Source organism: Leptinotarsa decemlineata, unplaced genomic scaffold (assembly GCF_025532065.1).
Source record: "Leptinotarsa decemlineata unplaced genomic scaffold, Ldec_3_MD MMD2_tig00003335_RagTag_RagTag, whole genome shotgun sequence".
Classification (NCBI taxonomy): Eukaryota; Metazoa; Arthropoda; class Insecta; order Coleoptera; family Chrysomelidae; genus Leptinotarsa; species Leptinotarsa decemlineata.
The window spans coordinates 1,327,443-1,354,744 of record NW_027412587.1 but is presented as its reverse complement, the minus strand read 5'-3'; the positions used below and the strand labels follow the sequence as shown (position 1 = coordinate 1,354,744).

Genomic DNA, 27,302 nt, shown 5'->3' with positions numbered 1-27,302 from the left:
TATGTATCTTTCTTATTCTTTCTTCTATATGCCGACACTTCTTCGACAGTGAATTTTTGACAAAACCTTGTCAGAGTGCGGGAATAATTAATACCAAAATCACTTTTTTTACAGTACGTAGTATCACTGTTTGTAATACTAGTCGATCAGACTTTCTCATACGATGCCATGACATTTCTGAATTTTTCTAAAACAAACAAAATTGTACGTAGCAGAAGCTCAAACAGCCAACAAAAAAAGCAGCACACATATATGGTTTTGGTTGTCACATGTGACTACCAGCCCTCGTCAAGTTGAGACAACCAGCCCCAAAACACATTTCAAAATATAACCCCCTGCCTGAAATATCCCTGACAGTCTTTGCTGACTAGTTAAGAACAAAACTTGTAAAATATCTTTGGATGATCAGCAGAACGGAAGTGTACTCTTATAACACAAGTTATTCCAATATTTCGATACCATTTATTATCATCTTCAAGGAAAAGCTACAAAATTTGTATGATGGTGATACAATAAAAAAATTTGTTTGAAGGTGATTGACAATGTTTCGTGATGAATTTCACTAGTTCGGACTTCCATTGTCTACTATATAAAATGATTTGAAATCCCTGAAACAAGTAAAAAAGAATAATTAAAAAAGAATAGTTGAAAATAACAATTATATTAAGCAACAATAAACCTGAAATGAAGTGATAGTGAAATAACCTACCAGTAGAAATATAATAATTGAATAAATAAAAATTAAAGAAATGAAAAAAGAAAATAATAAAATTAAAAAGTATAGAGATTCCAAGTCACGTTAGTTCACGACGTTTCGATTGTTGGTATCTACAATCGTCTTCGGGTGATGACTGGACTGATTCCTCCGAGAGATGACTATTTTATAGGTCGTTGAAATGGAAAGTAGAGAAAGTGAAAGTATTTCAACGACCTATAAAATAGTCATCTCTCGGAGGAATCAGTCCAGTCATCACCCGAAGACGATTGTAGATACCAACAATCGAAACGTCGTGAACTAACGTGACTTGGAATCTCTACACTTTTTTATTTTATTATTTTCTTTTTTCATTTCTTTAATTTTTATTTATTCAATTATTATATTTCTACTGGTAGGTTATTTCACCATCATTTCATTTCAGGTTTATTGTTGCTTAATATAATTGTTATTTTCAACTATTCTTTTTTAATTATTCTTTTTTACTTGTTTCAGGGATTTCAAATCATTTTATATAGTAGACAATGGAAGTCCGAACTAGTGAAATATAAAAATTAATATGAAAGGTCACAACTTACTGTTGGTGAGGTTGGCCGTGTCGAAAAGAATGTTACAATTTGACATGTTTCAATTGTTTAAATGTAACATTCATTATCTAGATGATGATAGCACGACCAGCTGTCGAGTTTGAGTGACAGGCTATTCATCATCTGTCATCATCTGTCTCCTCTGGAGGAGTGCCAGATGATGACAGTACTACCAAGTGTCGAAAGCGCTCGCAGATAATTAATAAAAGATATAAAGCTTCAAATCCTTTTTGTAGAATTTAATATTGAAATACTCAAAATAAAGGAAAATAAGTTGCATCAATCAAAAAAAAATTCTATTCAAATTTCTTACTCCCCTTCTTATATTAGGGAGATATCAAAATATGGGAGATTTTCACTGAAGTTATATTTCAAAAATCTCCAGAATATTGTACTATTCCAAATATCATGAAAAATGAGGAAAGTAAAAGGGGTTAATCAAAATAACTGAGTTTTTAAATGTTGAAAAAATGCAATATCTCAGAATTAGCTGCATTGAGGCATGGAAATGAAAAAGAATTTAAAAACATAAATTGAACAGTGTTACATTTTTCAAGTGTATTTTGAAATAATTTCTAATCAACAACGTGTTGAATAAAATTACTGGAAACATGATTCGTCTAAAATCTTCTCTTGGAAAGATCTGTGTGGGAGAGTCGTGAGTAATTTTTTTCTGACACCATTCGATGACGAACGGAGATTGAGATTGAAAGTGAAAACTTTACTGTTTTCCATTTCATTTTCACGTTATCATTTTTGATTTGATGTAATGGTGAATTAGTATCTCCACATTGGTCGAGGACTTTCAACAGCTTTTTTTCTTCTCAGGGACCCACTTCGAGAAAATGTGCCGGAAGTAAAAGTTACTTCTTCTTCTTGTACAGTGTTCAATATTCTGGGAGTATTCGAGGTCGCCGCTGGTGTCTCAATAATTTCTTCCTTTATTTGGACCTTTTTTCTCTGAAAAAATATTTCGTTTCAAATTTATATTAACTAGCATAGTTGGGATTTCTACACACTCTGAAGTTTATTGATTTCATTGATAGAAACAAATGAAATTATATATTGAAACATTAGGATTTTTTAGCAGAATAGAAAATGTATTTTTCTTTGGAAAACTGCAAGATGCTTCCGTATTCACCGGACTACGGTTTCCAATTTTTGAAAGTAAAACCCTATATATTTTTCCATTTTTGGATTTTCCAGACAATTTTGGATCAGAATGTGACGCTTATTTAGTTTTTTTTAGAGTCACAAAGTTAGTGCTTCAACAAATCCTGTCAATTTTCTATATCACGGCTATAATTTCCACTCCCGATTCAGACATAACTGTGAAATATATCTTTTTATCAGAAGCGATCTGTCATGTCATCCAGAGGAAATGCTGAAACACCAAAACTTTGATGTTATGTGGTTTAAAATAATATCACAGAAGATCACCAAATTAATATGTTGCGTTTATCGACCAATTGGCGATATATAATATAGGCAACTATTCTTTTCACTTGCACACACTTGCAGTAACTTTCTGAAAATCAATCATTCCAGTGTCGAAATTTCCATATTCGGTGACTTCAATGTCTAAAATATAGAATGGCTCAAATTTTCAAATATGAACAATGAACAAGGTCACGGAGCTGAGGCTTTTGCAATCAGCAGTGTACTTACTCAGATTATAAATATGAGCCAACCAGGATTCTTGACCGTGATGGAAAATATGCTAGTCTTCTGGATCTATACCATTTGTATCTTCTAACCACAAACGCATGTCAGTGTTGAGTGGATTACCGATAAATGTTGGGAATAAGCAGTGAACTTTACAATCAGAGAATTAGGGATAAACTCCCAATCCCAACGGGTTAAGATACTTCTGGTCGGTAGCTAAAGCTGTTGATCAGAACTTTACAAAATCCATGATTCCACCACTAACACTAGCGGATGGTTCAATTGCAATAACAGCCATAGAAAAAAGCAAATCTACTAGCTGAACAATTTGCGTCCCACTCCACAGACGATTTTCTGGTTAAGGCACCACCCACTATTCCCACACTAGAATCCACAATGACGGAATTACTTTTCGACAGAGTCTAGTCAGGCGAATTTTGAAACAGCTCAATATTAACAAGGAGTCTGGTCCTGATGAAATGTCCGTCATCGTACTTGAAAAGTGCGCAAATGTACTCGCACCAGTATTTTGTAAACTTTTCAACCTGTCTTATAAGAAAATGATTTTTCTTTATTGTTGGAAGATTGCTCACGTTCAGCCTATTCCCAAAAAAGGCAAGAAAAATCTTTCAAAGAACTATAGACTAGTCGATTTTCTATCAGTGATATCAAAAATCATGGAGGAAGTCGTTAACCACCATATCCTCAAATATATGGAAGGCTCCAACATTTTGAGTGATCATCAATATGGCTTTCGGAAACGATAATCAACAGGCGACCTTCTGTCGTATGTCACCCATATTTGGAATAACACAATCCAGAAACATGGAGATTCAAGAGCTGTTGCGCTTGATATTTCTAAGGCCTTTGACCATGTGTGGCATGAGGATTGGCTGAGCAAACTTCGATGCTATGGCTTGTCTGATCATTTTTGTGCATGACTTTCCAGCATCCTGAAAGTACGTTCCCTGCAAGTGGCCGTTGATGGATATATTTAGAATTATTTCACCATCAACGCTGGTGTTCTCCAGGGATCCATATTATCTTCAACCCTCTTTTTATTGTATATCAACGACTTATTGGAAAAAACCAAGAATCCAATATATTGCTTTGCTGACGACACCACACTTGTCTCGTCATTACATTTGGATTCCAGGATGCACATCTTACTGGCAGCATGAGGTTGTTTATCTTATTGAGGAACTAGAAGTAATTTCAAAATGGGGTGAAAATAACCATGTTTAATTCAATGCCACAAAAACACAGGCATCGGTTTTCTTCAAAAAGATAAATGTCTCTGAACCGAATGTCAGGTCAGACAATTCCGCTTTCTGCTTCGCCCCCAAACATACCCTAAAGCTGCTGGATTCATCCAGAAACGCCATCCGCCTGATTGAGAGGCCAATATCACTTGTAACCTTGATAGTCTGGAACATCGAAGAAAGGTTGGAGATCTGTCTCTCTTCTATAGATACTTTCACGGGAAGTGTTCAAGTGACTTGGCACATTTGATTCCACAAAGAGCGGTACATATCAGAAATTCGCGACGGACTGTGGCTGCTCATAGTTTTGAGGTTCAACTCAGTTCACCTCGAACTTCCATGAGAACGTTTTTCCAAAAGAATTTAATCTTCAGCGATTCAAAACCAACGTGAATCGCTACTTTCGCACAGGCACCGCTCTAAGAGCGCCTTAGGGATTTTCATACTAAATTGAAAAAACTAACAAAATACAACTCAGCAGCATTGATTGAATTTTTTTGACTTTCTACTTAATAACATTCACTTTTCATTTGAAATATACATTATTTCCAAAAAAAAGTTAACCCAAATTAAAATACTTTTACTGACTGCTCAGAATGAAAATAACTGTAAATATTATGCATCATCGTCATTCATAGCACACTTGACATAAGTAAATAAATTATCCGAAAAGTTCAGAAATGAATTAGTACCTATTGTTAGATTCGACAAACTTATAGGCTTCGTTAAAAAGTTGGGTTTATTTGGCCGAGTGTGAATAAGTGTGAGCCACAATGAACCCTTGCGGGTTGCGGTGGAGGGTCGAATAAACCCACTGACTTTGGACCTAACCTAACCTAGTTTCGACTAAACATTAATATTTCGGAAAGTGTTTGTAAAAAAAGATCGCCATTTGAAAAACGGTTAGAAACCAGAATAAAATGTTGCCAACATGTCCCGAGGTACTTATCACGGTCACCTAGATGCAATATCAAAAGTGATTCTGAAATAAATGTAAGCGTTAAAACTTTTACAACTGTCACATTCCGATCCAAAATTGTATCTGAAATAAAAAAAATGTTGAAATATGCAGGAGCAGAGCCGTCTTTAGCGAATGCAAGGCCTGGAGCAAAACATTTTTTTAAATTATCGTGCAAAATGTGTTTTGAGCATTTTTGATGAAGTCATTTCATCTCTCAAAACACGCCAGTTATTCTCAAATTATTTATGTGATTTTTATACATTTCCCAGGGTTTAGTCTAGTTTATAATATTTATACTCTGTGTGAAAAATTCAAATGAGAAAAAATATGATTTATGACCATCTCAACTCTTCCACTTTAATTTTTTAATCAATTAACCATTGGAAAAATCACAATAATTTAGGTCTCACAGAAAATAAATTCGTATAAGAAATTTGTTTTTTTTATTGCTTTTATAATGAACAACCAATTATAGAACTATAAATGAGCACATATTACAAAATAATAATATATTACTTGCTCATATTATTTGTTTAGTATTCTTAACTGGAAATCGGAGGGATCCCGCCACCGCTATCAAACAATGTTTTGCATTATTTTAGTCACGCCTATCTCGTTCGTAGGTTTTGTAATTAATCAATAATTTAACAAACTGCGCAGGTACTCAGACAACTATTTCGGGCACATGCATTATTGTATTATTTTCATTCATCCAAAACTTTTTACTTAATTTTCAGCGGCAGTAAGGCCTCGCGGCGCCAGGCCTTCCTCATCTCTAGACCGGAGCTATTTACTGTGAAAGTGAGTGTCACAGGAAATTGAAAAATATGCAAAACTTTTCCCTCAACATACCATTTATCAGTAACAAATATCATTTTGATATCTCTAATATTCTAGAAGTTATGTCTTGATATCCCGTATAGAAGTCTGCATGGATCTTTCTAAAATGATTTTGTTGATTTGAATTGAATAGGTATAATTAATTGAAACTGTAATTTTTGGTATATAAAATTTTCTGATCCCAAAGAAATCGCCCAGAAATTCTAACAATTATTAGATATTTGATACAAAACACTGATCAAAACCTCCTAGATGTTGAACAAAATTTTCAAAGGAATTATCCAGACAATACATTCATTTTTTTACATCAATAGAAACTACCAGATATAAGCTTATTAAAAGATTTTATGCTTATTTTGCAGCAAGAGAAAATAACTTCGAAAAGTATTTTCCGCAATATATCTTCCTTATTTATAATAATTTTTAATTGTGCTATGACTGATATTGTGGCATCTTCTTTAATATCAAAAATTTGAATCGATTTATGTTAAATCGAAGTCTTCATTCCTGTCAATCAATTTTCAGTTTCAAAATTGAAAAATATTTTTTAATTTGGTATCACTTTTTTCCATTCATTTTACATTCGAAACATTTTTATGGAATTGAAATATATATTATTCATAAGAAACGTAATATATGAAAGACTATTGATGTAAAAGTTCACTTAGATGAAACATTGCCATACTTAACTGTGCACTTCGAAGTTTCATATCAATACTCTTTCGTTTATTACGTTGTGTAGCGTCCTATGGTCCTGAATATATTTATTCCTTGAATTGAAGAATATCTTACCTAATTAAGTGACGTGTGTTTGTACTCAGCTTCGAACTTCTACTAGCACAATTTTGGAACTAGTGAACCTCTTTCTCTCAACCAGCAGCAGTGTTTGTAACTATCTAAAATACTCTAAAAATATTGCCTTACAGTGTTTGGTATACTTACGTGATAAGCTCTTGACTATTAGAGTCAGGGTGTACTGTGATAACAGTGCATAGAGTGGTAAATGTGAATAAAGCCACTACAATAAAATGCAAATTTTTATTATAATAATCAAACTTAGTATTAACTCTGATATGATCTGAAAAACAATAGATAGTATAAAGATACCATTGAGAACTCAGTTTGTTAGGTTCCTCTATCATTAAAAAAATACAAGTGATGAAAAGTGAAATAGTGATAACGATATAGATATTATTATCACCCAATAAGAAATATTCACTGGCAACTACTGCCTGAGTGAACAGAAAACTTATCCTTTAAGAAACTTCCACAAAAAGTGATTACATAAAGAGTTCAGAGATACTAAGAAATGGAAACAGTTCGTATCCTAATGAAATATATATATTTCTAATGAAATATATATTTTAACAACGCCTTCCTTGCAGCAAACTTCATATATGCATGCTTCCTATCCAAAATGTATTCGACTGAAGACAAATACAAGAATGCCTTTATCATAAGTTTCAACAATTTCATCATTATAAGTTTGTATTTAAAATAAAAAAGTCACTTTATGATAAGAGTGAAATTGGTTGTCTTTATTGAAGAAATACAACCAAGAGAAAAAATTAGGTAATTTCCCATGAAGAATAAATTTACTAATAAATCCATTTCTGAGTATCTAAGAATCACAACTTTGGTGCTTCACCCAAATGGTATCATACGTCTTGAAGTCAATGTATACTTATAAAGTAAAATAGTTGTATAAATATTTTTAATTATTTTGGTCATATGTCTAGGTATCACAACACCAAAACTAAATTGTATTACTTTTTTCTTATGTGTCTATACATCCATTGTAATACAACAAAAAGAAAAACAAAATGAAAATCTAAGCCAACAGTGTTGTTAGTGAATTTACTGTTTATCTCATTACTTTTACAGATTTACTTCAAGGATCTGTTACTTCAAAGTGCATGCTACATTTTTTATTACTTTACTGGACATGCGATAGTTTTAGTAAATTTTCTTAGGGTTACGTAGGTATACATAATTAAGAATTTCCAACGATTGGTTTTTCAAAACTGGTAACCTTCGAGTCCTTCGAGTACAAGTCAACCTTACTAATGAATATTTCAATGTTCCTGGTTCAAATTTTCATCAGCAGTTGGAATTTTCTCCGGTTGAGATGGAAGCGAAGTCTGATGAAAGAGAAATAAACATGAGATAATGGATAAAAATATATGCAACGACTTTTTACTATATTTACGGTACTGTCAATTATGCTTAAGATTGAGAACTCACAATTTTCATATTTTGTGAAATTCAATGAATGGATGGATATCAATAATGTTTTCTAATAGCAATATTATTAAAATAAACATATCCAGACTTTTTAAGTACTGAAGAAGAGCAGTATTACGTTGTATTTTGATTTTTGAGTTATATATACAAGCAGAGAACTCATATGCATAAGTAACATTGGTAAATAGCGGTAGAATAAATATTGGTAGCGAAGAATGAAGATTAAAGCGGTTTTAGTGTGTGAAAATAATTAGGACGACACGGAGAGAGTCTAACAAATACAAAGTGAAATATTTGAGATGAAAGATAAAATCAAAGGAGTTCGAGATGAAGAGATAACATGGAGGTTTCGATACCACTAATTTTCCTTTAGATAATTTCAACCTTGGCCGCTATTTTCCTTAGTTTTCTAGTAGTTGTGGGGATGGAATCGGCCGCGGATAAGGCTTTTTTGTCGTGGGTTCTAGGGGGACAACAATGGTTTATGAGGTTCAACGAAATCGACGCTAACGACGAAGACGTCTTAACTTACAAGGGTCGTTACGGAACGGCGTTCGTCAGAAAACAGTAGTCTTGTTTTCGTATTCTGTTATTGGTTCGTTTTATTGTTGGTTCGTTTTGATAACACATTGGATGAGCGGAATATATGATTACTGAATATATCGAAGGGAAGTACTAGACAGCACGGTAAAACAAGAACACTACGAGAACCATGATTTAAAATTTATTTATTCTATTAACGAGGAAAAGTGCATACGCCTTCATTGAATACCAGGAGTGTTCATATTTCATTTCCACATTCTTCTACTTTATTGTATTTGTGATTTAATTTCTTGGCATGATCAGAAGTTGGTAGAGTTACAAAAGTACGGTAAGGCAGAGATTATAAAATATAATATCGAACCGAGTGGGTAATTATTCTAATTTTGAAGCAAATAAACATTGGAGAAAATGAATCGTTATTGCTCGAATAGCCGAACAACAGGAATTTTGATAGTTTTTGTTTGATATTACTTATTCAGGGGAATAATTTCAGTTATTTTATATATTCAGATATTTTTGCTTCAAATACTGGTTTCTTATAATTTTAGTATTCTATATATTCAGATATTTTGTGCTTCATATACTGGTTTCCTATAATTTTAGTATTCTATCTCTTTCCTTTGTTTTTGTTTTAATTTATCTTGAACCTTGGTCTTTAATTTTTCTTCAATTTGAGAAAACGAAAGTAGTGAAGTCATCTGACTAATAGTGGTTGGTGACACGAAGGTTTTTTTTGGAGTATTCTTCAGTCGAAGATTTCTCTGCGATTTATCTCTTATTCTGTACCAAACCCTTGCAGTTTGTTTTGACCTTAATTATTATCATTATTATTCATATTATAATAGAGGTCGGGCCCTTATCTCTGAGATCCGATACTACGGAGGCCAGCATCAATAACACAACACAACAAAGTTTTTGTTTCGGGGTTGAAATTAGATGATTTTAATGTATTTCCACGTGTTAAAACCGAAAGTGACCATAAAAATTATATATTAGCTCTTGTTTTCAAGATATAGTATCATTATATTATATATATGTATATTGAGTTTTCAACAAATGAAATATTTCATCACCAACAGTTGGTACACATGTTTGTTTACATAACACCCCTCTCATCAGCTGTTCTTAAGTAGTAAACATAACCTATGTGAGTTTGTCAATTGTACGCACGTGGTTGCTATTGAAATTATCGTGTGAAGTTGATTTTTAAATTAATTTAATTGTTGATCTGAAATGCCTCGAAAGTGTGTGAATTCTGTCGATAGCTATTGCTATATATGTGGTGAAATAACATTTAAGGCTCAGAAACGTAAAATGACACCTATCGTTAAGACAGCCTATGAACATTATTTTGGTGTGAAAGTTGGGGACCAAGATAAATCATGGGCTCCTCATATATGTTGTAATTCTTGTTCCGTCATATTGCGAGAGTGGCTGAAAAATAAAAACCGGGCAATGGCTTTTGCAGTACCTATGGTTTGGCGTGAGCCTACCAATCATACAGACGACTGTTATTTCTGCTTAACTCCTCCCATTAAGCAAGGTTTATCTATGAAGAAAAGAGGAACGGTTAAATACCCTAATCTCCCATCTGCTCTTCGGCCTGTACCACACTCAGACAATTTGCCAGTCCCTTCTCCACCCCAAAACTATGAAATTTTAGAGGAAGGTGATGAAGACTGTTTAGAAGGAGCAACCCATTCTTCTACATCCTATGACCCTGATTTTGAGGTAAGCGATAGGTCTAGTGATCCGCACAGAATTAGTCAAGCAGAGTTGAGTGACCTTATAAGAGATCTTCGCTTGTCTAAGGAAAAGGCTGAGCTGTTAGGGTAAAGACTACAACAGTGGAATCTTCTAAAACATGATGTGAAAATATCTCAGTACAGACAGCGTCAAAAAGATTTACTTCCTTTTTTTGAGAAAAAAGAAAACCTCGTAGTTTGTTCTGATGTTAATGGTTTGATGGACTGCTTGAATTTGGATCACACTCCATCTGAATGGAGACTGTTTATAGACTCTTCAAAACTAAGCTTAAAAGCTGTACTTCTGCATAATGGAAATCAGCTACCCTCTATTCCTATAGGTCATGCAGTTCACATGGAGGAAACGTATTTAAATATGAAAACACTTCTCCAATCATACGAATATGAACAACACAAGTGGCACATCTGTGGTGATCTGAAAGTCATTGCTATACTCCTAGGAATGCAATTAGGGTTCACCAAGTACTGTTGTTTTTTGTGTCTGTGGGACAGTCGGGATAGAAAATCTCACTATAAAAAAATGAACTGGCCTACACGAGACCTAAACCCTAATGAGAAAAATGTAGTTTACGAGCCTCTTGTAGATCCTAAGGATGTTCTCCTTCCCCCATTACATATTAAGTTGGGACTAATGAAAAACTTTGTGAAGGCCATGGACCAGGAAGGACAAGCTTTTAAGTACTTGAGAGCAAAGTTTCCCAGGTTGAGTGATGCTAAAGTCAAGGAAGGCATCTTTATTGGGCCTCAAATCCGTGAAATCGTAAATGATCCTGCTTTTGACATGATTTTAACAGGAAATGAAAAAACAGCCTGGGAAGCCTTTAAGGGGGTTGTACATGGGTTTTTAAGTAACAAAAGAGATGATAACTTCACAGCATTGGTTAAAGAGCTTCTTCAAGCTTACCAACAACTTGGATGCAACATGTCCTTAAAAATTCATTTTCTTCACTCTCATCTTAATTTCTTCCCACAAAACTGTGGAGCTGTGAGTGACGAACATGGAGAAAGATTCCATCAAGACATTGCCTTAATGGAACAGAGATATCAGGGCCGTTGGAATGAAGCAATGCTTGCAGACTACTGCTGGTCTGTGTGTAGGGATGCTCCAGAAGTGTTTTATAAAAGACAAGCTAAACGACAGCGGTCTTACAATGAATCGGATGGACTTAATTGAAATTTGCTGGTACAAACTTCTTTTATTTGTCAAAACACTAAGAATAATGTTTTTTTTTATTAATTTTGTACTTAAAATATTCTAAAAGAAACATAACAATATTGTTTTATGTACTTTCACTTTTCACGTATAGTATAACTACTCTTTAAGATTAAGTACTGTGTATCTCAAAAACCAGAGCTAATAAAAATTTTTCATTGTTATTTTCGTTTTTATCACCCCAAAATTAGTAGAAATTGACTAATTTAGTGTAGGAAACATTCAAAAAATATTTTTTTGTTGTGTTGTGTAATCAATAACCACCCCCCACACCGTGGGATGACTGATTATTGAGTGTGAGATTCATGTACCCTGAGTAGACGCAAGAGCCAAAAGGACGGTCTTCTACATTTGTCCGGCCAAGACTTCTGCCTTGATGCGACAAGTAGTTTTGATCTTGAGATTAGATAGTAGAGATGTCATCATTCCACCAAGCACCCTCAATAATCAAGAAAAATCAAGAGAGTGGTCTGATTTCCGACTTCAGCCTACTCAACCTGAGGAAAGCGAAAGTCAGCTGCTTTGATGAGCGGAAGTTTTCAGTGTTGTCGAAGAAGATCCCATGCATCGGCTTAATCCTCGTGTGGCAGTGGGAATGAGGTTATATTTGCAGCTTTGGTGTGAGCCTTTCGCTGAATGGCTTTCAACTCGTTGACAGAGTTGTGATCACTTTGTTCAGTATCGAAAACTAACCCAAGTTCATCGTCTGCTTGGGCAGCTGCCTCATAACTGAATGCTCCAATTTCCGCTCATTTATGGTCGCGGACCATGCAGAGAAGGAAATCCTTACTCCTGATGACTTTACAGGCTCCATCCAGTTATATCGAGAAAAGTATAACCGTGGAACGGATGCATCATTTCTAGGGTCTTTACGTTGAGTTGATTGGGACGGCAAGCATATTCGTAGCAGAAACTTTGTTATTCGATACTATTATTTTTTCCTTAAAAGGTTATGTCGGTCGGACCTTATCCCTGAAGCTCGCGACACATTCGGCGGGCGGCATCACTGAAACAAACTATTTACACACTTTTTCCTCACCGCAATAAAATGCTGTCTCCCGACGCGCGTTTTCCACACCATCTTTTGATGATTATGGGGTGGGAAAAGTGTTTAATAAATTCATTTCACACTAGACGTTCCAATTCTACCTATTAAACCAAAAATCACTTCCTATACCGTAAGGTAAGTGATCATCGTGTTCAAGAATCTGTACCCAGAGCCAAGAATGGCACCTTCTGCATTTGTTCTGCCAACATTTCTGAATTACTTTCATATTCGAGAGTAGAGAGGACATTATGTCATCGAGGACTACAATAATCAGAACAACCATTTCAACAGAGTGGTCTGGATATAGTCTGCGGAGTTAAAAAAATCGATATTCCATCACCAATATGTCTTGGCACAATAATGTCGCTGGAATTACTAAGGCTGGTTCTCAAAAGGCTGGAACACTGTTCCGAATCAGAAAACTGTACACACTTCAGCAACTTTTGATGCTTTATAAAGCTCAGATCAGACCTTCTTTGGAGTATGGTTCTCATGTATGGTGCTCCTCCCCTAAGCATACCCTGAATCTGCTGAATTCCATCCAGAAAGAACGTCACTTGCAACCTTGACAGTCTGGAACATCAAAGAATGGTTGGAGATTTGTCTCTCTTCTATAGATACTTTCACGGAAAGTGTTCAAGTGCATTGGTACATTCGATTCCATCAAAAGCGGTACATATTAGAAATACGCGACGGACTGTGGCTGCTCATCGTTGTTAGGTCCAACTCAGTACCCTTCGAACTTCACTGTTTAAGAAATCCTTCATTTGGAGTACTGCGTTTATGTGGAATAAACTCCCAGAGAACGTTTTTATGAATGCATTTAATCTCCGCAGTATGTCGACGAATATAGATTTAGGCCGCATATGCTGAACATGCCGGTAGCAAATGCATAAGGTTTTTACGCGTCTTGGGTAATTAATATACTTCAAGTGTGGTATCCTTGGACGCTGAGGGAAAAGAGTAACCCTACCTTAAGGTCCACTATAACAATCTGAATGCCTGGGACATTCGAACCTTAGAGATCAGAACATTCCGATCTCACTCTACTCTTTGGAAGTATTGAAATGGGCTATTAGGCTAAAAGATTCCAAAACGTGGAAATTATGAACCATTGTAGAAGCTCACAAGCAAGAGATGGTAGGGATGGTGGATAGTTCGTTGTACGCATTAAATCGACCGCTCTATGGAACGATTATTCGAGCTGACGATCAACCTACACTGGGCATCACCTACCCCGTGTTAGAAATTGCAAGTATGATTGTTGTTCGTAAGAAGTCGACAGCTGTTTAACGAAAAAAATATTTTTTAAAATATAAAAAAACGCTATAGAAGCTATGTACAACCTGCAGATTATCCGGAAACCCAAGAACAAACTGTAGATTACCAACAGCAGGAAAAATGTAGCTTCTCAGTTTGGAAGTCTACACACTGAATGTGGTATAGGGTCCATGAAATTTTAGGGGTTTGAGCCCAACTGTCCAATTTTTTATTATTGAAATAACTACTAGTAGGGACAATTTTTACACCTTTTCAATTGAACCAAATAATTTTCTAGCACAAGTAATGTTATGGAAATATATTCACAGTTCATATGTAGGGAAAACAATTTATATCTGAAATATATTACAGAAGACTTTTGTCACTTACTCGAAAAGTTTACTATTATCTCCTTAATCCAGTGAAGTATTCCATTTATCTAAAGAGCATTTTGTGAATTTGTTACTACTACGTTTCAACCAACTATCGATCAGTTTTAGCGAAAGTGTGAATTTTACTGGAATAAATTTACAAGTTTCAGCATATCTAAAGAAAGACCCAAAAATTCACGTGCAGAACGCACATTAGGATAAGTTTAATCAATAACATGCTTTCATGATACCTACAAAACATGCAATTAGATGTGGTGGCAAAACTAAGAGAAAACAAGTTATAATTGTTGTTAGGCACTAATGGCGTTAGAAGTTGATTGAAGGAACAAAACTCCACTAATTAGGATTAATTGAGCAAAGCAATGGTTGAAAATCTGCAACACCAAAATTGATTACTTTGATGTTCATGTGGTGTCAATATTTCGGTGTTGTATTTTTTCTTACTGTTGATTTTTTCGCATCAGACGAAGCCTGTGCTAAGAATTAGAATTAAATGAAGATCAGTAATAAGTGTAAATGTATTCCGCATCCTGGAAACAAATAACAAGAATCATAATTATAACAACAGATAAACTATCGATATTCGGTTTGGATGCTTACCTGTGAACCAGACAAAGAATGCTCTACGCTAGAGATGGCAGACATCTGCTTCAAATATTCTTTGTCGTCAAAAATTTTCTTATCGCCGCCACCTGGTTTATACTTCACGTTGTCTAAAGAACCGACTTTGCTCGTAACTTTCAAATCGATCTTCTTTGTTTCAATCTGAAAGCAGAATGTACCTAATTGAGTTACATCGAATAATGTGAAAACATCATGGGGAAAACGGGAAAAACAAGTAAATCAAAGGGAAGTGAGTAACTGAAAATATCAATACAAAATGTATAGATATAACATAATAATTGATGAATTGAAAGGGTTATATTTCTAGGAGATCAAACTTATTCTCTGACATTGAAAATCGTTATCCAGATTGGTATTGAAGAGCCCTAAGGCAAGTGTCTTACGGCGAAACATCGATGTCTACCAGTGAGGATGACATTGTTCCATGTAAGTGCAATTTGCTTTGCTCAATTTGTTACCATTCATTTAAAGTAGAATTCCTGTGAATGATATCTGATTTTATTCCATAACGAATGTTTGGAATGTGAACTGAGTAGAGAAAAGTATCTTCTGTATAATTCAGTGTTCATATATGAAAGTATTTGTTTCGAAAGAATTTTTTTTCTTTCATGTAATTCAATGTTTATATGAAAGTAGCTGTTTCGGGAGGGCTTTCTTCCAGTTTGTGTCTGAAAGTTGCTTCTTTGCATGATCTACACATCCATGTCTCTACTTATTTTTAAATTGATTACTTCCTTCCTTTCTTTGGAAGATTCCCACATATTTTTGTATCAAGATGGAGTAGTAGAAAGCCAAAAACTTTCTTTCCCGAAAACATAAAAATTGATTACTTCCTTTCTTTCTTTGGAAGATTCCCATATATTTTTGTATCAAGTAGTAGAAAGCCAAAAACTTTCTTTCCCAAAAACATAATAATTGATATATAAGTACCTCACACTTTTCATGAAAGTTGATTCGTTTGTGATATATTTTTAAACATCATGTGGTATATAGTCAGATGAATCTCTCGATACTTCATCTATGTAAATCAAAATTCAAAATAAAAACGGTATCGCCCGCCTCAATATCACACTGTGATAGTGTAACTTCACATTCTGAAAACTGCAATTCTTAATAGAGAAAATATATACCTGAGCCGCTATTCTTGAGTTTCTGGGAATGGAAATATTAATACTTTATTCTGAAATCAATTTTCACAAACTGTGAAAATTGATAACAGTCACTAATTCTACTGCGCTGGTGTGAGATAAATTGAAGCCTGCGAATAGAAAAGGAAATTATATCGCCCCGAGCAGGCCGATAAATCAGTACGTAATTTAGGATACCAAAAGTTGTTGTTTATTCAATACATTTTTAATCATACCCCAAATCATGCTTTTGCTGCTGTTCTAATTTGTAAGTTTTATCTTCATTTGTTTTTGCTTCACAATTTTTTACTTGAACTGTTTATGGAGGGGTAACAAAATACACAAAAAATGACCTGTGCTACTTTGCACTGAAACCTACTACAAACCTACTATATTATCTGTTTAAAATCTGTTTTTCCGTTACGAACGACAACTCGCTGAAGTTGATAAACTTGTGCGAGCAATACAAAATTCGTTAATGAATTTTCCAAATAAGCATTCATCAACCCAATGAAACAATTATTGCAAATGAAAAATTGTAAACTTGATACGATTGTAATTTTTTTAAGGACGAAACACAAGCACTACAGGAAAATCTTTAACGCTCTCTAAAAGCGGTGCCTGTGCGAAAGTAGCGATTAATGTTGGATTTGAATCGCTGGAGATTAAATTCATTTGTAAAAACATTCTCAGGAAGTTTATTTCACATAAACACCGTTCTCCAAATGGAAGAGTCCCTAAACAGTGGAGTTCGAGGTGTACTGAGTTGAACTTCCAAAAGGATTAGCAGTCAGAGTCTGTCGCGTATTTCTGATATGTACCGTTCTTGGTGGAATCAAATGTGCCAAGTCATTTGAACACCTCCCGTAAAAGTATCTATAAAAATATCTCCAATCAGGCGAATGACTATTTTCTGAATGCAATCCAGCAGCTTCAGGCCATGCTTAAGAGCCAACACTACCTTGATAAAACTGGAATCGGTTTTAAGCCTTCAGTTTTTCTTGAATTTTTTTTGTTTTTTTTGAATGATTCTACATATATTTGTAAATTCGGAAACTTCAGTGATTTTTTGTAATGATGAGTTTTGAAGAAAAAGTTATATGACATGATAAATTGGAAAAATCAGGAAGTTCCCGAATAGGACCACCGAATCCATACAAAAAATATGTCTTCTATGAAATCATTAGTTTTTGCAAAAAACCGATTCTACGATCGCGAAATTGATGACTGATTGGCGCTGCCACCTACATAGTACTTTAACTATTGATCACAACTTGCTACATTGTAGAATCGTCATACCGCAATCATCGTGAAGATACGACACGATTGGTTATTGCTATCCTTTCCTCCTACGCCAGTAAGGGAATTCCCTCCATTCTCCGTATTTAGTAGATTAGGTTTTGATGTTACTTGGGAGACATGATTTAGGTAGGTGAATTGTGAATAAATACCATTAACGTACCTACAAACAATTATTCTGGTGCATCCCTTGGAAACTGAATTGTTGAGTTCTTGTTTTGATAGTATTATAAGTGAGACTTGTTGAAAGAGCAATGGGTCGAATAAGTGAAAGAGAACGTACTGCCAAACATGAAAAATGTTTATTTTCTCGAAGAAAATCTCAACGGCAAGCAAGACGAAGGTATGTTTATATTTCATATTCTACTTCAGATTATAATGCAAAGGCAAAACGATACGACATTGAATACTTTTCTTTACATAAGAGAAGGCTAAGCTATGTTATGGGCGGAGATCCATACATGAGAACAATACTCCAAAGGAGATCTGATCTGAGCTTTATAAATGCCACCCCCAACAAACTTATCGAAGAAGAAGGCGGAATTGTCTGTCCTGACATTATTATATCCGGTTCGGAAACATTTATCTTTTTTGGAGAAAACCGTTGCCTGAGTTTTCGTGGCATTGAATTGAAACTGGTTACATTCTCCCCAATTCTAATTCACTTCTAGATCCTCATTAACATATGCAACCTCTTGCTGCCGGTGTCGATGACGAGACAAGTGTGCTGTCGTCACCAAAGCAATATATTGGATTCTTGTTTTTTTTCTTCCAATAAGTCGTTGATATACAATAAAAAGGGGATTGGAGACAATATGGATCTCTGGAGAACAGCAGCATTGACTGTAAAAATATTCGACGGCCACTTGCAGGGAACGTTCTTCGAAGTTTGGCCAGCAAAACCTCATGTCACACACGGTCAGACCTTAGAAATATCAAGCGCTACAGCTCTTGAGTCTCCATGTTTCTCGATTGCGTTACTCTAAATATGATTGACATACGATAGAAGGTTGCCTGTTGATCTTTGTTTACGAAAGCCATATTGATGATCGCTCAATATGTTAAAGCCTTCCAAATATTTGAGGATATGGTGGTTTTCGCCATGGTTTGCATGGCGAAAGATAGATCACGGTTTTTTCAACACCCCTATAATGAAAATCTTACAGCAAATAGATCGGTAAGTGTTAAATCAGTTTTTGAAATTTTGAATGATGACTATTTAATGTTATACATATATGTCAACAAACAGTGTAACTAAAAACCCATGTTTTACATCGATTAGCTAGTCTCGCCAATTTATGGCTTATTTTATACATTCTTACTTTGAAACTTTTTTCAATAGTGAATCTACCGGGTGCACACTGTAATGTCCAATGGACAAAAACCTGAATTTTTATTTTCTCGTATTTAATTTTAAATCCGCTAGTTACCTTGAGAAACTACTTAAGGAAGTAGAATCGTATAAAACCAATAAATATTATTTTCATTTTGATCAACAAACACATCAGAAGTATTGTAAACAAGGCAAAGTCTTCAAAACCTGTTTCATCATATCAACCATCAGTTCAAAACTCTCTCGTTGAAGATACAACGGTGTTTTTATTGAGTGACCCGAAGGAAAAATTTTCTCAAAACTATTCCTTTTTATCTGATATAATTTGATTATGGGTAAGTGCTCTCTTATTATTTGAACTGTATTATTTTTCATTGGTTTTTGATATTTTTTTAAGTTCAAAATTTTGACGGAATATAGCAAAAAAACTTCCCAAAACATCTTCCTATGTTTTTAGATCATAAAGTTTATCTCAATGTACAGAGGGCAATTAAATTTGCCAAAATTTGCCGATTCCAATGATTTTTATTTTTTATATCAGATCCATCAAATTATACAAATTGTTTTTATTTCAAATTCCGGAATATGTGGATAAATCCGAGAAAACAGAATCAATCTTTGGGCAAATGCTGAGTCAATTTGATCTGATTCTATAAGAATTAGAATTTATATTATTATTTATGATTTTGTTATTACTAATATTATCAATTACAAATATTATTACAATAAATATCAATACGGCTGTATAGTATATATTATTATATTATTGTTTACTTGTTTTGAGTTGAAATCAATGAATGAAAATGTTCATTTGAAAATAATTAGTGGTCAATGATTTTTGTCCATTATCCCCACTACTGGGTTACACTTTGGGGTGTAACGATGAAGCGTACAACATTGGCTCTGTTTTGAATCTGAATACTAAAGATTTTTCAAAACGTGAATTGAGAAGAACAAAACATATTGTAGAACTTAATTGACTATCTTCAAAATGTGTTTGGTGCAATTGTCTACATTTACGTGAGTTTCAGTTATCAAATATACTCGGTGAAAAGTGATGTGACCGAATATAACATAAATACTGGTGGTAGGGGTGTAATTACACTCCATTACAATACTCACTTCAATGATATTAGTAGTATTGCATTTTTCATTACCAATATCTTTATCCTCCACAATATCTTCAGGCTAACGGTTGTAGAATTGTAAAAATGAGATAGTCAGCAATATAAGTAACACCTCTGATATTATGAGAACAGCAAGGAAAATCAATTATCTTAAGTATTTGAATCACAAATAATAACCTATGATATATTTCTCTAACTGTTCCCATTTTTCCAAAGGTCCCTTTCATCATAACTCACCTTAATATCTCCCCCTCCTGGAACGTGTTTGATATTGTCTTTGGACCCTACTTTTGGCTTCGCTTTCCCCTTGAAATCTAGTTTCACAGTTTCGATTTTTTTGTCTCCGCCTTTCGGTTTATGAGTTGTGTTTTCCAACGAGCCTATTTTCGATTTTGCGCTCCATTGCAATTTTTGCTGTACTATCTATGTGCAGAAAGTTGATACTCATCAATATGAAGTGCAGTTGAAGGCGCTTGTTCAATGTCCACCAAAAAGAAAATATCACTTCACCAGTTTTCAATGATAAACTCTATTCCGAATCTGATTCAAATTTCAAAAATATATCCAAGAGAAATAACATGTTTCATTTTCAAGTATACGGAATGAAAGTTCCTTATTGTAAATTATAGATTTGTGTTCATCTTCAGTAATTTAGGAACTTCAGAAATATTCCTGAAAAATGTTTCATGACTCATGGAAAAATACTTTTCACTCACTGGTGATGCTAACTTTATGATGGACTTTCTAGTGCCTTTGCTTCAACTTTCCTTGTACCCACGGAAATTGGAAGCATACTAGAAATAGAAATATTATCTCACCTTCTTTTCTCCACCTTTCGGGGTATATTTTTCATTCTTAGCTTCTATCCTGGGCGCAGCAGACTTGAAGTCCAACTTCTTACTTTCGATTTTGACTTTCCCTCCTCCAGGTTTATAACTAGCGTTTTCCAGAGAACCGATTTTAGATTTCACTACCTTCAGATTTGGTGAAGGAGCCGACCCCACTTGAATTTTGTTCATTGAAATTTCTGAAAAATGAATTTTCTATTAATGCATTTGGTATTAGTCACACATATTTAGATTTAGAATAACAATGAACAATGAAAAATTAAAAATTTTTGATTTCAAACGCCCATGCCGTTCGAATAGTCATACAGGGTGCCCCATCAAAAACGTATCGCAAGGAATTATCGGTCTTCCTGAATGGCACAACTTTTCAAGTAAAAACGAAGCATTTTTTTTAAATGGGGGTGTCATCCCGCAATATTTTTCAAATGGAAAGAGGATACCTCATTAAAGAGAGATTTTCGTTTCCTATACCCCTATGTTTTATTTTGAAACATCGATACATGCTTTTAGAAAATATAGGAGCTTCAAACCGTCAACAGAAAACGGAAAAATCTATTCAATTTTAATTCATAGACTGTATTAGTCAAGTGAATTCCATCAAAAGAAGTCGCTGTTTTTGCTGATTTGCGGGTCCCTCTTTGTAATGAGTACACAACTGTGAGTTTTTGCTTTACATTTTGAGAGGTCAGGTTAGATAGCCAGGTAGTCTTGTGACTTGCGGGTAAAGTATTTCAAAATTGTTGAAACTCTTAAATTAATCAACTATGGTGTACTCAATTTCCGAAAGAGTAGACATTATTGAATTTTCAAAGTGGCAGGTGGCAATGGATGGATATTACGTTGAATACAAGACAGTTAGCCATTATGACGGGGGTGAGTCGCACCAGTGTCCAACAAATATAATGAAAAACAAGTTCCACCCTTATGTGATTCGTTTAGTGCAAACACCTAATAAAGACGAGTTGGACTGTCACAAAGATAAAGGATTTTCCTGAATCTGAACATCAGATTTAAAGGTACTCTTACCCCACCTAGTTTTAAAACTGAATTTTCCAAGCGATCTTTTATCTATAATATATGCCAAGTGATCAACCTGTTACCAAAAGAAATAAGAAATTCGGAACTTTCTGTTTTACGGAAAAGATTCAAACTCCTGTTCGAAAGCCAACTTCAAGTATAAACTGCCCAACTCTATATATTTTTCTTCATTATGATACCAGAATAAGTCTCAGTAATGGACGTCTTCTCCAGCATCCTAATTGATATTTGAACAATCACAATTTTTTTTATGTATTATTTTCTTTTTGTTTTAGCTTATGTAGAATTTTTTTGAGGTTGAGTGGAAGAAAAACTCAGTAGCACCTGTGCTAACTGAGTTGAACTTCGCCTTTTGTTTGTGTCAGCAACTAGCTATGTAATTTATTTATATATTTGTTTTGTAACTACAGCTGGGAAACAATAAAGACGATTATTATTATTATTATTATAAATTTCAGATAGGTGAACAAATTTAACTGAAAGAACATTTTTAGAAATGCACCACATCAATAACGAAGAATATTGTATGGACAAAAAAACAGATCTCAACAATTTGAGTGGAATAATTTAGTATTCAGACACTGTTAAAGTTTGACTGATTCCAATTTTTATTGATGTTTTCACTGTTCGTTTTGTTCCAAAGTTTCTTTATTATTCTCTCGTTAATGTGTTCCATATTTATATCTTTATGAAAAAATATATTGTAATCTGTTTCAGTTGTCCTGACGAAGGTAATAAATTTGCCAAAAGCTTGACAGAAACAAAGAGTCTTCTTTGTAACAGCCCTACAAATCCAACTACAACCTCACAAAATAAATCGATTTATATTAAAGCCAGTCACGAATTCTTCTCAGTAAACATGTTGTTACGGCCATTTTAATATTTACCAAAAATACAATAATAAAATATTTGTGGTAAAGTTTCATCAACGTTTCATTTATTTTTGTTATAATAACATTTCAGGTACAATTACTTCATTTGATGGACAGGACTGTACATGCCCCATTCGTAATGAATATGTTGATGCTGATGAAATCGATTCAATGTACCAGTTATCACAAACAACTTCAATTGACATAGCTTCAGAAGTTGGTTGACACCACTGATATTGTTCTTTTATTCACTTCATTGAAACAATGAAAGATAAAATTCGACTCCACTTTAATCAAATCATCTAAAAGAACAATTCGTTCAGGCCAGTCTCAACTTCCTACACTGTAGGTTGATAGACTGACACCTATCAGAAAACAACTACTCCTCTGGCTAATACCACGAAGGGCGTTGGATATCCGACAGGTGTCAGTGCAGGATTCTTCACTGAAGTTATTCCTGCATATGCTGTTGACGTTACAACTGCCATAATAGATTTTCAATTATTGGAACACACGACAAACAATATATTTGTCATCGCCCCATCTGCCTGTTAACGAAGCAATCAACCCTAATTTGCCAAATTCCTCGTATAAGGAGAGAAAACTTTTCATATATAGTCAGTGGACTTACTTGATATTCATGATATAATAGATGATATTAGGGTTCAAATATTAACGTGAAACCTGAAATAAATTGTTGGTAACATGATTACTTTTGAATTTGTTCACCTTCAAGAATATCCTGTGAATTATATCTGACTCGATTCCATTACGTGTACAAATTGAATTGGAAAAAGTTTTTTTATATAGTTTATTCTTTATATAACAGTAGTAGTTTCGAAAGTATTTTTTCTTTCGTGTAATTCAATGTTTATATGAAAATAGCTGTTTAGAAAGGATTTTTCCTTCCAGTTTGTGCCTGAGAGTTACTTCTTTACATGATCTACAGAGCTTTGTATAGAGTTAATTTTTTAAATTGATTGCTTCCTTCCTTTCTTTGGAAGATTACCACATTTTTTTGTATCAAGATGGAGTAGTAGAAAGCCAAAAACTTTCTTTCCCAAAAAATTGATCACTCATAAAAATATAACCCTTTCAATTCAAATAAAATCCTGTAATAAAAATTCAAAAATTATCAAATACGAAAACTTACTCTTTTTTTCAGTGGCTGACCCAGGAGTAGTAACGTTTGAATCTGGGCTTTTTAGACTAGGCGATTTGGATCCTCTTGACAAAGACCTCGCCACAGGTGTGGACGAAGGTGTTCTGGATTTTGAACTCTTTCGTGGTGATCTGTTTTCGCTGTTGCTTGATTTATCCTAGAAAATATTTAATTATGTAACTTGTACTTGTGATGCACTGTCTGTAACCTTTGGTGTAGTAATGAATATTATTGGAGTTTCATCATAACACCAAACCGTTATTTTCAACACCTCGAGGTTTGGTGTTGGGTTGAAACTCCAGTAATACATGCCACTTGTGTAACACTTATTTTAAAGTAGTTGGGTCAACGAAAGAATACACATACGTCATCAATGAAATACGCGATAAAACACATTCTTTTGTATAGCACCCTTTTATTTCCTAAGAGATAAATTAAGATGAAACAGTTAACTAGATAAATTCGTGAGCTCATATTCGGATGATAGTTTGCATTCAGTAAATTGAAGAGAGAGAGATAGTGAATCTGAGCCATCAGCAATTTTTTACAAGTAACTTCTAGAGGCCGGGTCATAAAAACGCCAGTGAAGTTTAAAGACTTTTTGTGAATTACTTGTAAAGTATTTTTATTCAAACTTAGTTGTCACTTAAATGGGGGCAGGTTATTTACAGGGCTATTCAAATTCGTTTCTGTACATTGGGATCTCGTAAACGATAAGAGATAGAGTGTCGGTTGAATTGTGGCAAAGTTGCGTATTTTAGAGACCTATTCAATGATGTAAAAAAATCGAATATAGCTCTTTTGGTTCTGGAGATATACAGGAAAAACTAAAAAATCCCAAATTATTTTTTGCATATATCTTCTTTATTCGCCGACATATTGGCACTTTATGTGGGCTATCAGAATATGTCCATGAATCTTTTATACAAGGTGTCATCTGACTTGGGCCACCCCCATCTTTGAATTTTTAAATACGGATCTGTATTTTTTGTTGTAGTTTTCGTATCGTAGACGTTCACATCATACTGAGAAATTGAATTTCATTTTATATTTCGGGATGTTTCGGTAATATTTGATTATAATTGGATGAATTATTCCCTTTTAAATTACGGCCCTGGAAATTGGTTGACTGAGTTAAATAAAAACACAATAGCAACTTTAACGTCTCCCTATGTATCGTAGAATTTTTGGAGAGTTTTTTTTTCCTTTTTAGGTACCTATTAATATTTTTCGTATTTCCAGTGCTCTGGGCACTGGAAATAAGAAAACCTTTCATGATTATCTGGAACATATCTATGTGTTTTGATGAGCAGATGATAGATGATGATAGCAATAATAACATCCAAAACCAACACTATAATTGTAATGGAAATTGAAATGAAGTAATTAATATACACAAAAAATTTATGACACAATAAATGTTCGAATTGGAATCCTTCCATTTAGAGACAAATAATGGACCAATGGATGACCTGCAAGATCACCAGATCTTACTATTTTGGACTATTTTCTATGGGGGACATTGAAAAATAGGATTTATGTTGGCAGAGAGATAGAAAATGTTGAAGACTCGAGATTGAGGATTTTGAATGATTTCGCAACAATGCAGCAAATAAGTGTATTGAGGACAATAAATAATATGAAAAACCGAGTTCAAAAATGTTTCGAAATGGAAGGACTCCAATTCGAACATTTATTACGCCATTAATTGTTTTCTGTATATGAATTACTTCATTTCAATTTTCATTACAATTATAGTTTATTTCGGATGTTATTATTGCTATCATTTCTTTCTCTGCTTATTGAAACACATAATATATTTTTGAGGTAGATATGTTTCAGATAATTTTAAAAGGTTTTCTTATGCGAAGTTCATTGTAGAAAACGCTCATAGCAATGGAAAAAATATGAATAGGTACCTAAAAATGAAAAAAAAAATCTCGAAAAACTCTACTGTACACAGGGAGACGTGAAAGTTGATATTGTGTTCTTATTCAACTCAGTCAACCAATTTCCAGGGCCGTAAGTTAAAAGGGAATAATACCTACAATTATAATCAAATATTACCGAACCATCCCGAAATATGCAATTGAATTTGATTTCTAAGTATGAAGTGAACGTCGACGATACAAAAACTACAACAAAAATACAGGTCCGTATTTAAAAATTCAAAGATGGGGTTGTTGGCCCAAGTCAGGGAACACCCTTTATAAAAGATTCATGGACATATTCTGATAGCTCACATCAAGTGACAATAGCAAAATGTGGACAGATTTTCAATATGTCTGCGAATAAAGAAGATATAGGCAAAAAAATAATTTGGGATTTTTTGGTTTTTCCTGTATATCTCCAGAACCAAAAGAGCTATATTCGATTTTTTTACATCATTGAATAGGTCTCTAAAATACGCAACTTTGCCACAATTTAACCGACACTCTATCTCTTATCGTTTACCCATGTACAGAAACGAATTTGAATATCCCTGTATATGTGTTCCGTGTTCAGTGACCTGTCAAATTTAGATACATGTCCTGTCAAGTGGAGTTGATAAAAATTAATAAATTCTACAATACTTGATTATAATCACATAGTTAAGAGATAACTATATAACAGAAATAATTTAATTAAATGTTATAATCTCATATCAAAAAATAGAGTCGACGGATATGGCGGTGTTGCCATTTTCGTGGCCAATGATATAACTTACAAAAATATTCAAATGACAGAAAATTATAAAAAAAGAAATCGAAGTTTGTGCAGTTCAATTAATCCCATCAAATATATGTGTTATTTCTTTATATAAAGCACCCAATAATAATACCATAACTGCATAACTACATCAGACTGGGAAAAACTTTTGGACCAATTTCAATCTCCGGTATTAGTTTGCGGTGACTTCAACTGTTATCACACTCTTTGGGGAACCAATGACAATGAAAGAAAAGGAATAAACCTAGTCGAAGCTATAAACAACCAAAATCTAATTGTTTTTAACGATGGCTCTCCTAATCGTGTCTCCGTTCCGAACTCTCACATTTCGACAGTCGACCTCACTTTAACATCTCCAACAACATATTAAACATAAATACCAAATAATCACCTGAATATCATTTTCACAATTCATTGAGGGCGTCACTTCCGCTGCGGATACTTCCATACCAAGAAAAAAGCCTTTCATACCTTCAAAGTTTTCCCCCATTTGGTGGGACACAATGTTCCGAGTTAGTTAAAAGTAGAGGAATCAGACGTTAAAAGGTAAGACCTCGTTAGTCCTCAGCTCGCACAAGTTTCTCAACTTCTGAGAGTTGACGTTCGTATGGGGGCGACAGCTGATTAACGGAAAAACAGATTTTAAACAGATTTTTTTAAACAGTTA

General features: G+C 34.1%; 2 protein-coding genes across 3 annotated transcripts in view; one reads left to right on the top strand and one right to left on the bottom strand.

Annotated features, from left to right (window-relative positions):
• Fpgs1 (Folylpolyglutamate synthase 1) overlaps positions 1 to 22,811 on the top strand; it is a 37,842-nt gene extending 15,031 nt beyond the window's left edge. Inside the window, exon 9 of the mRNA XM_074177916.1 lies at positions 22,610 to 22,811. Within this exon, the coding sequence (XP_074034017.1) occupies positions 22,610 to 22,647 (38 nt within the window). The 3' untranslated portion in view covers positions 22,648 to 22,811. The remainder of the gene's footprint in view (positions 1 to 22,609) is intronic.
• Positions 7,055 to 27,302, bottom strand: part of tau (microtubule-associated protein tau) — a 37,877-nt gene continuing 17,629 nt past the window's right edge. Inside the window, exons 4-8 of one of the 2 annotated variants that reach the window (XM_074177912.1) lie at positions 23,918 to 24,083; positions 20,825 to 21,033; positions 20,244 to 20,429; positions 15,097 to 15,261; positions 7,055 to 8,171 (exon numbers count right to left, since the gene is read on the bottom strand). In XM_074177912.1, coding sequence (XP_074034013.1) covers positions 8,106 to 8,171; positions 15,097 to 15,261; positions 20,244 to 20,429; positions 20,825 to 21,033; positions 23,918 to 24,083 — 792 coding nt within the window. In that variant the 3' untranslated portion in view covers positions 7,055 to 8,105. Of the gene's footprint in view, positions 8,172 to 8,391; positions 15,027 to 15,096; positions 15,262 to 20,243; positions 20,430 to 20,824; positions 21,034 to 23,917; positions 24,084 to 27,302 lie in introns of those variants that run through there. The other variant, XM_074177913.1, reaches the window with a different exon arrangement.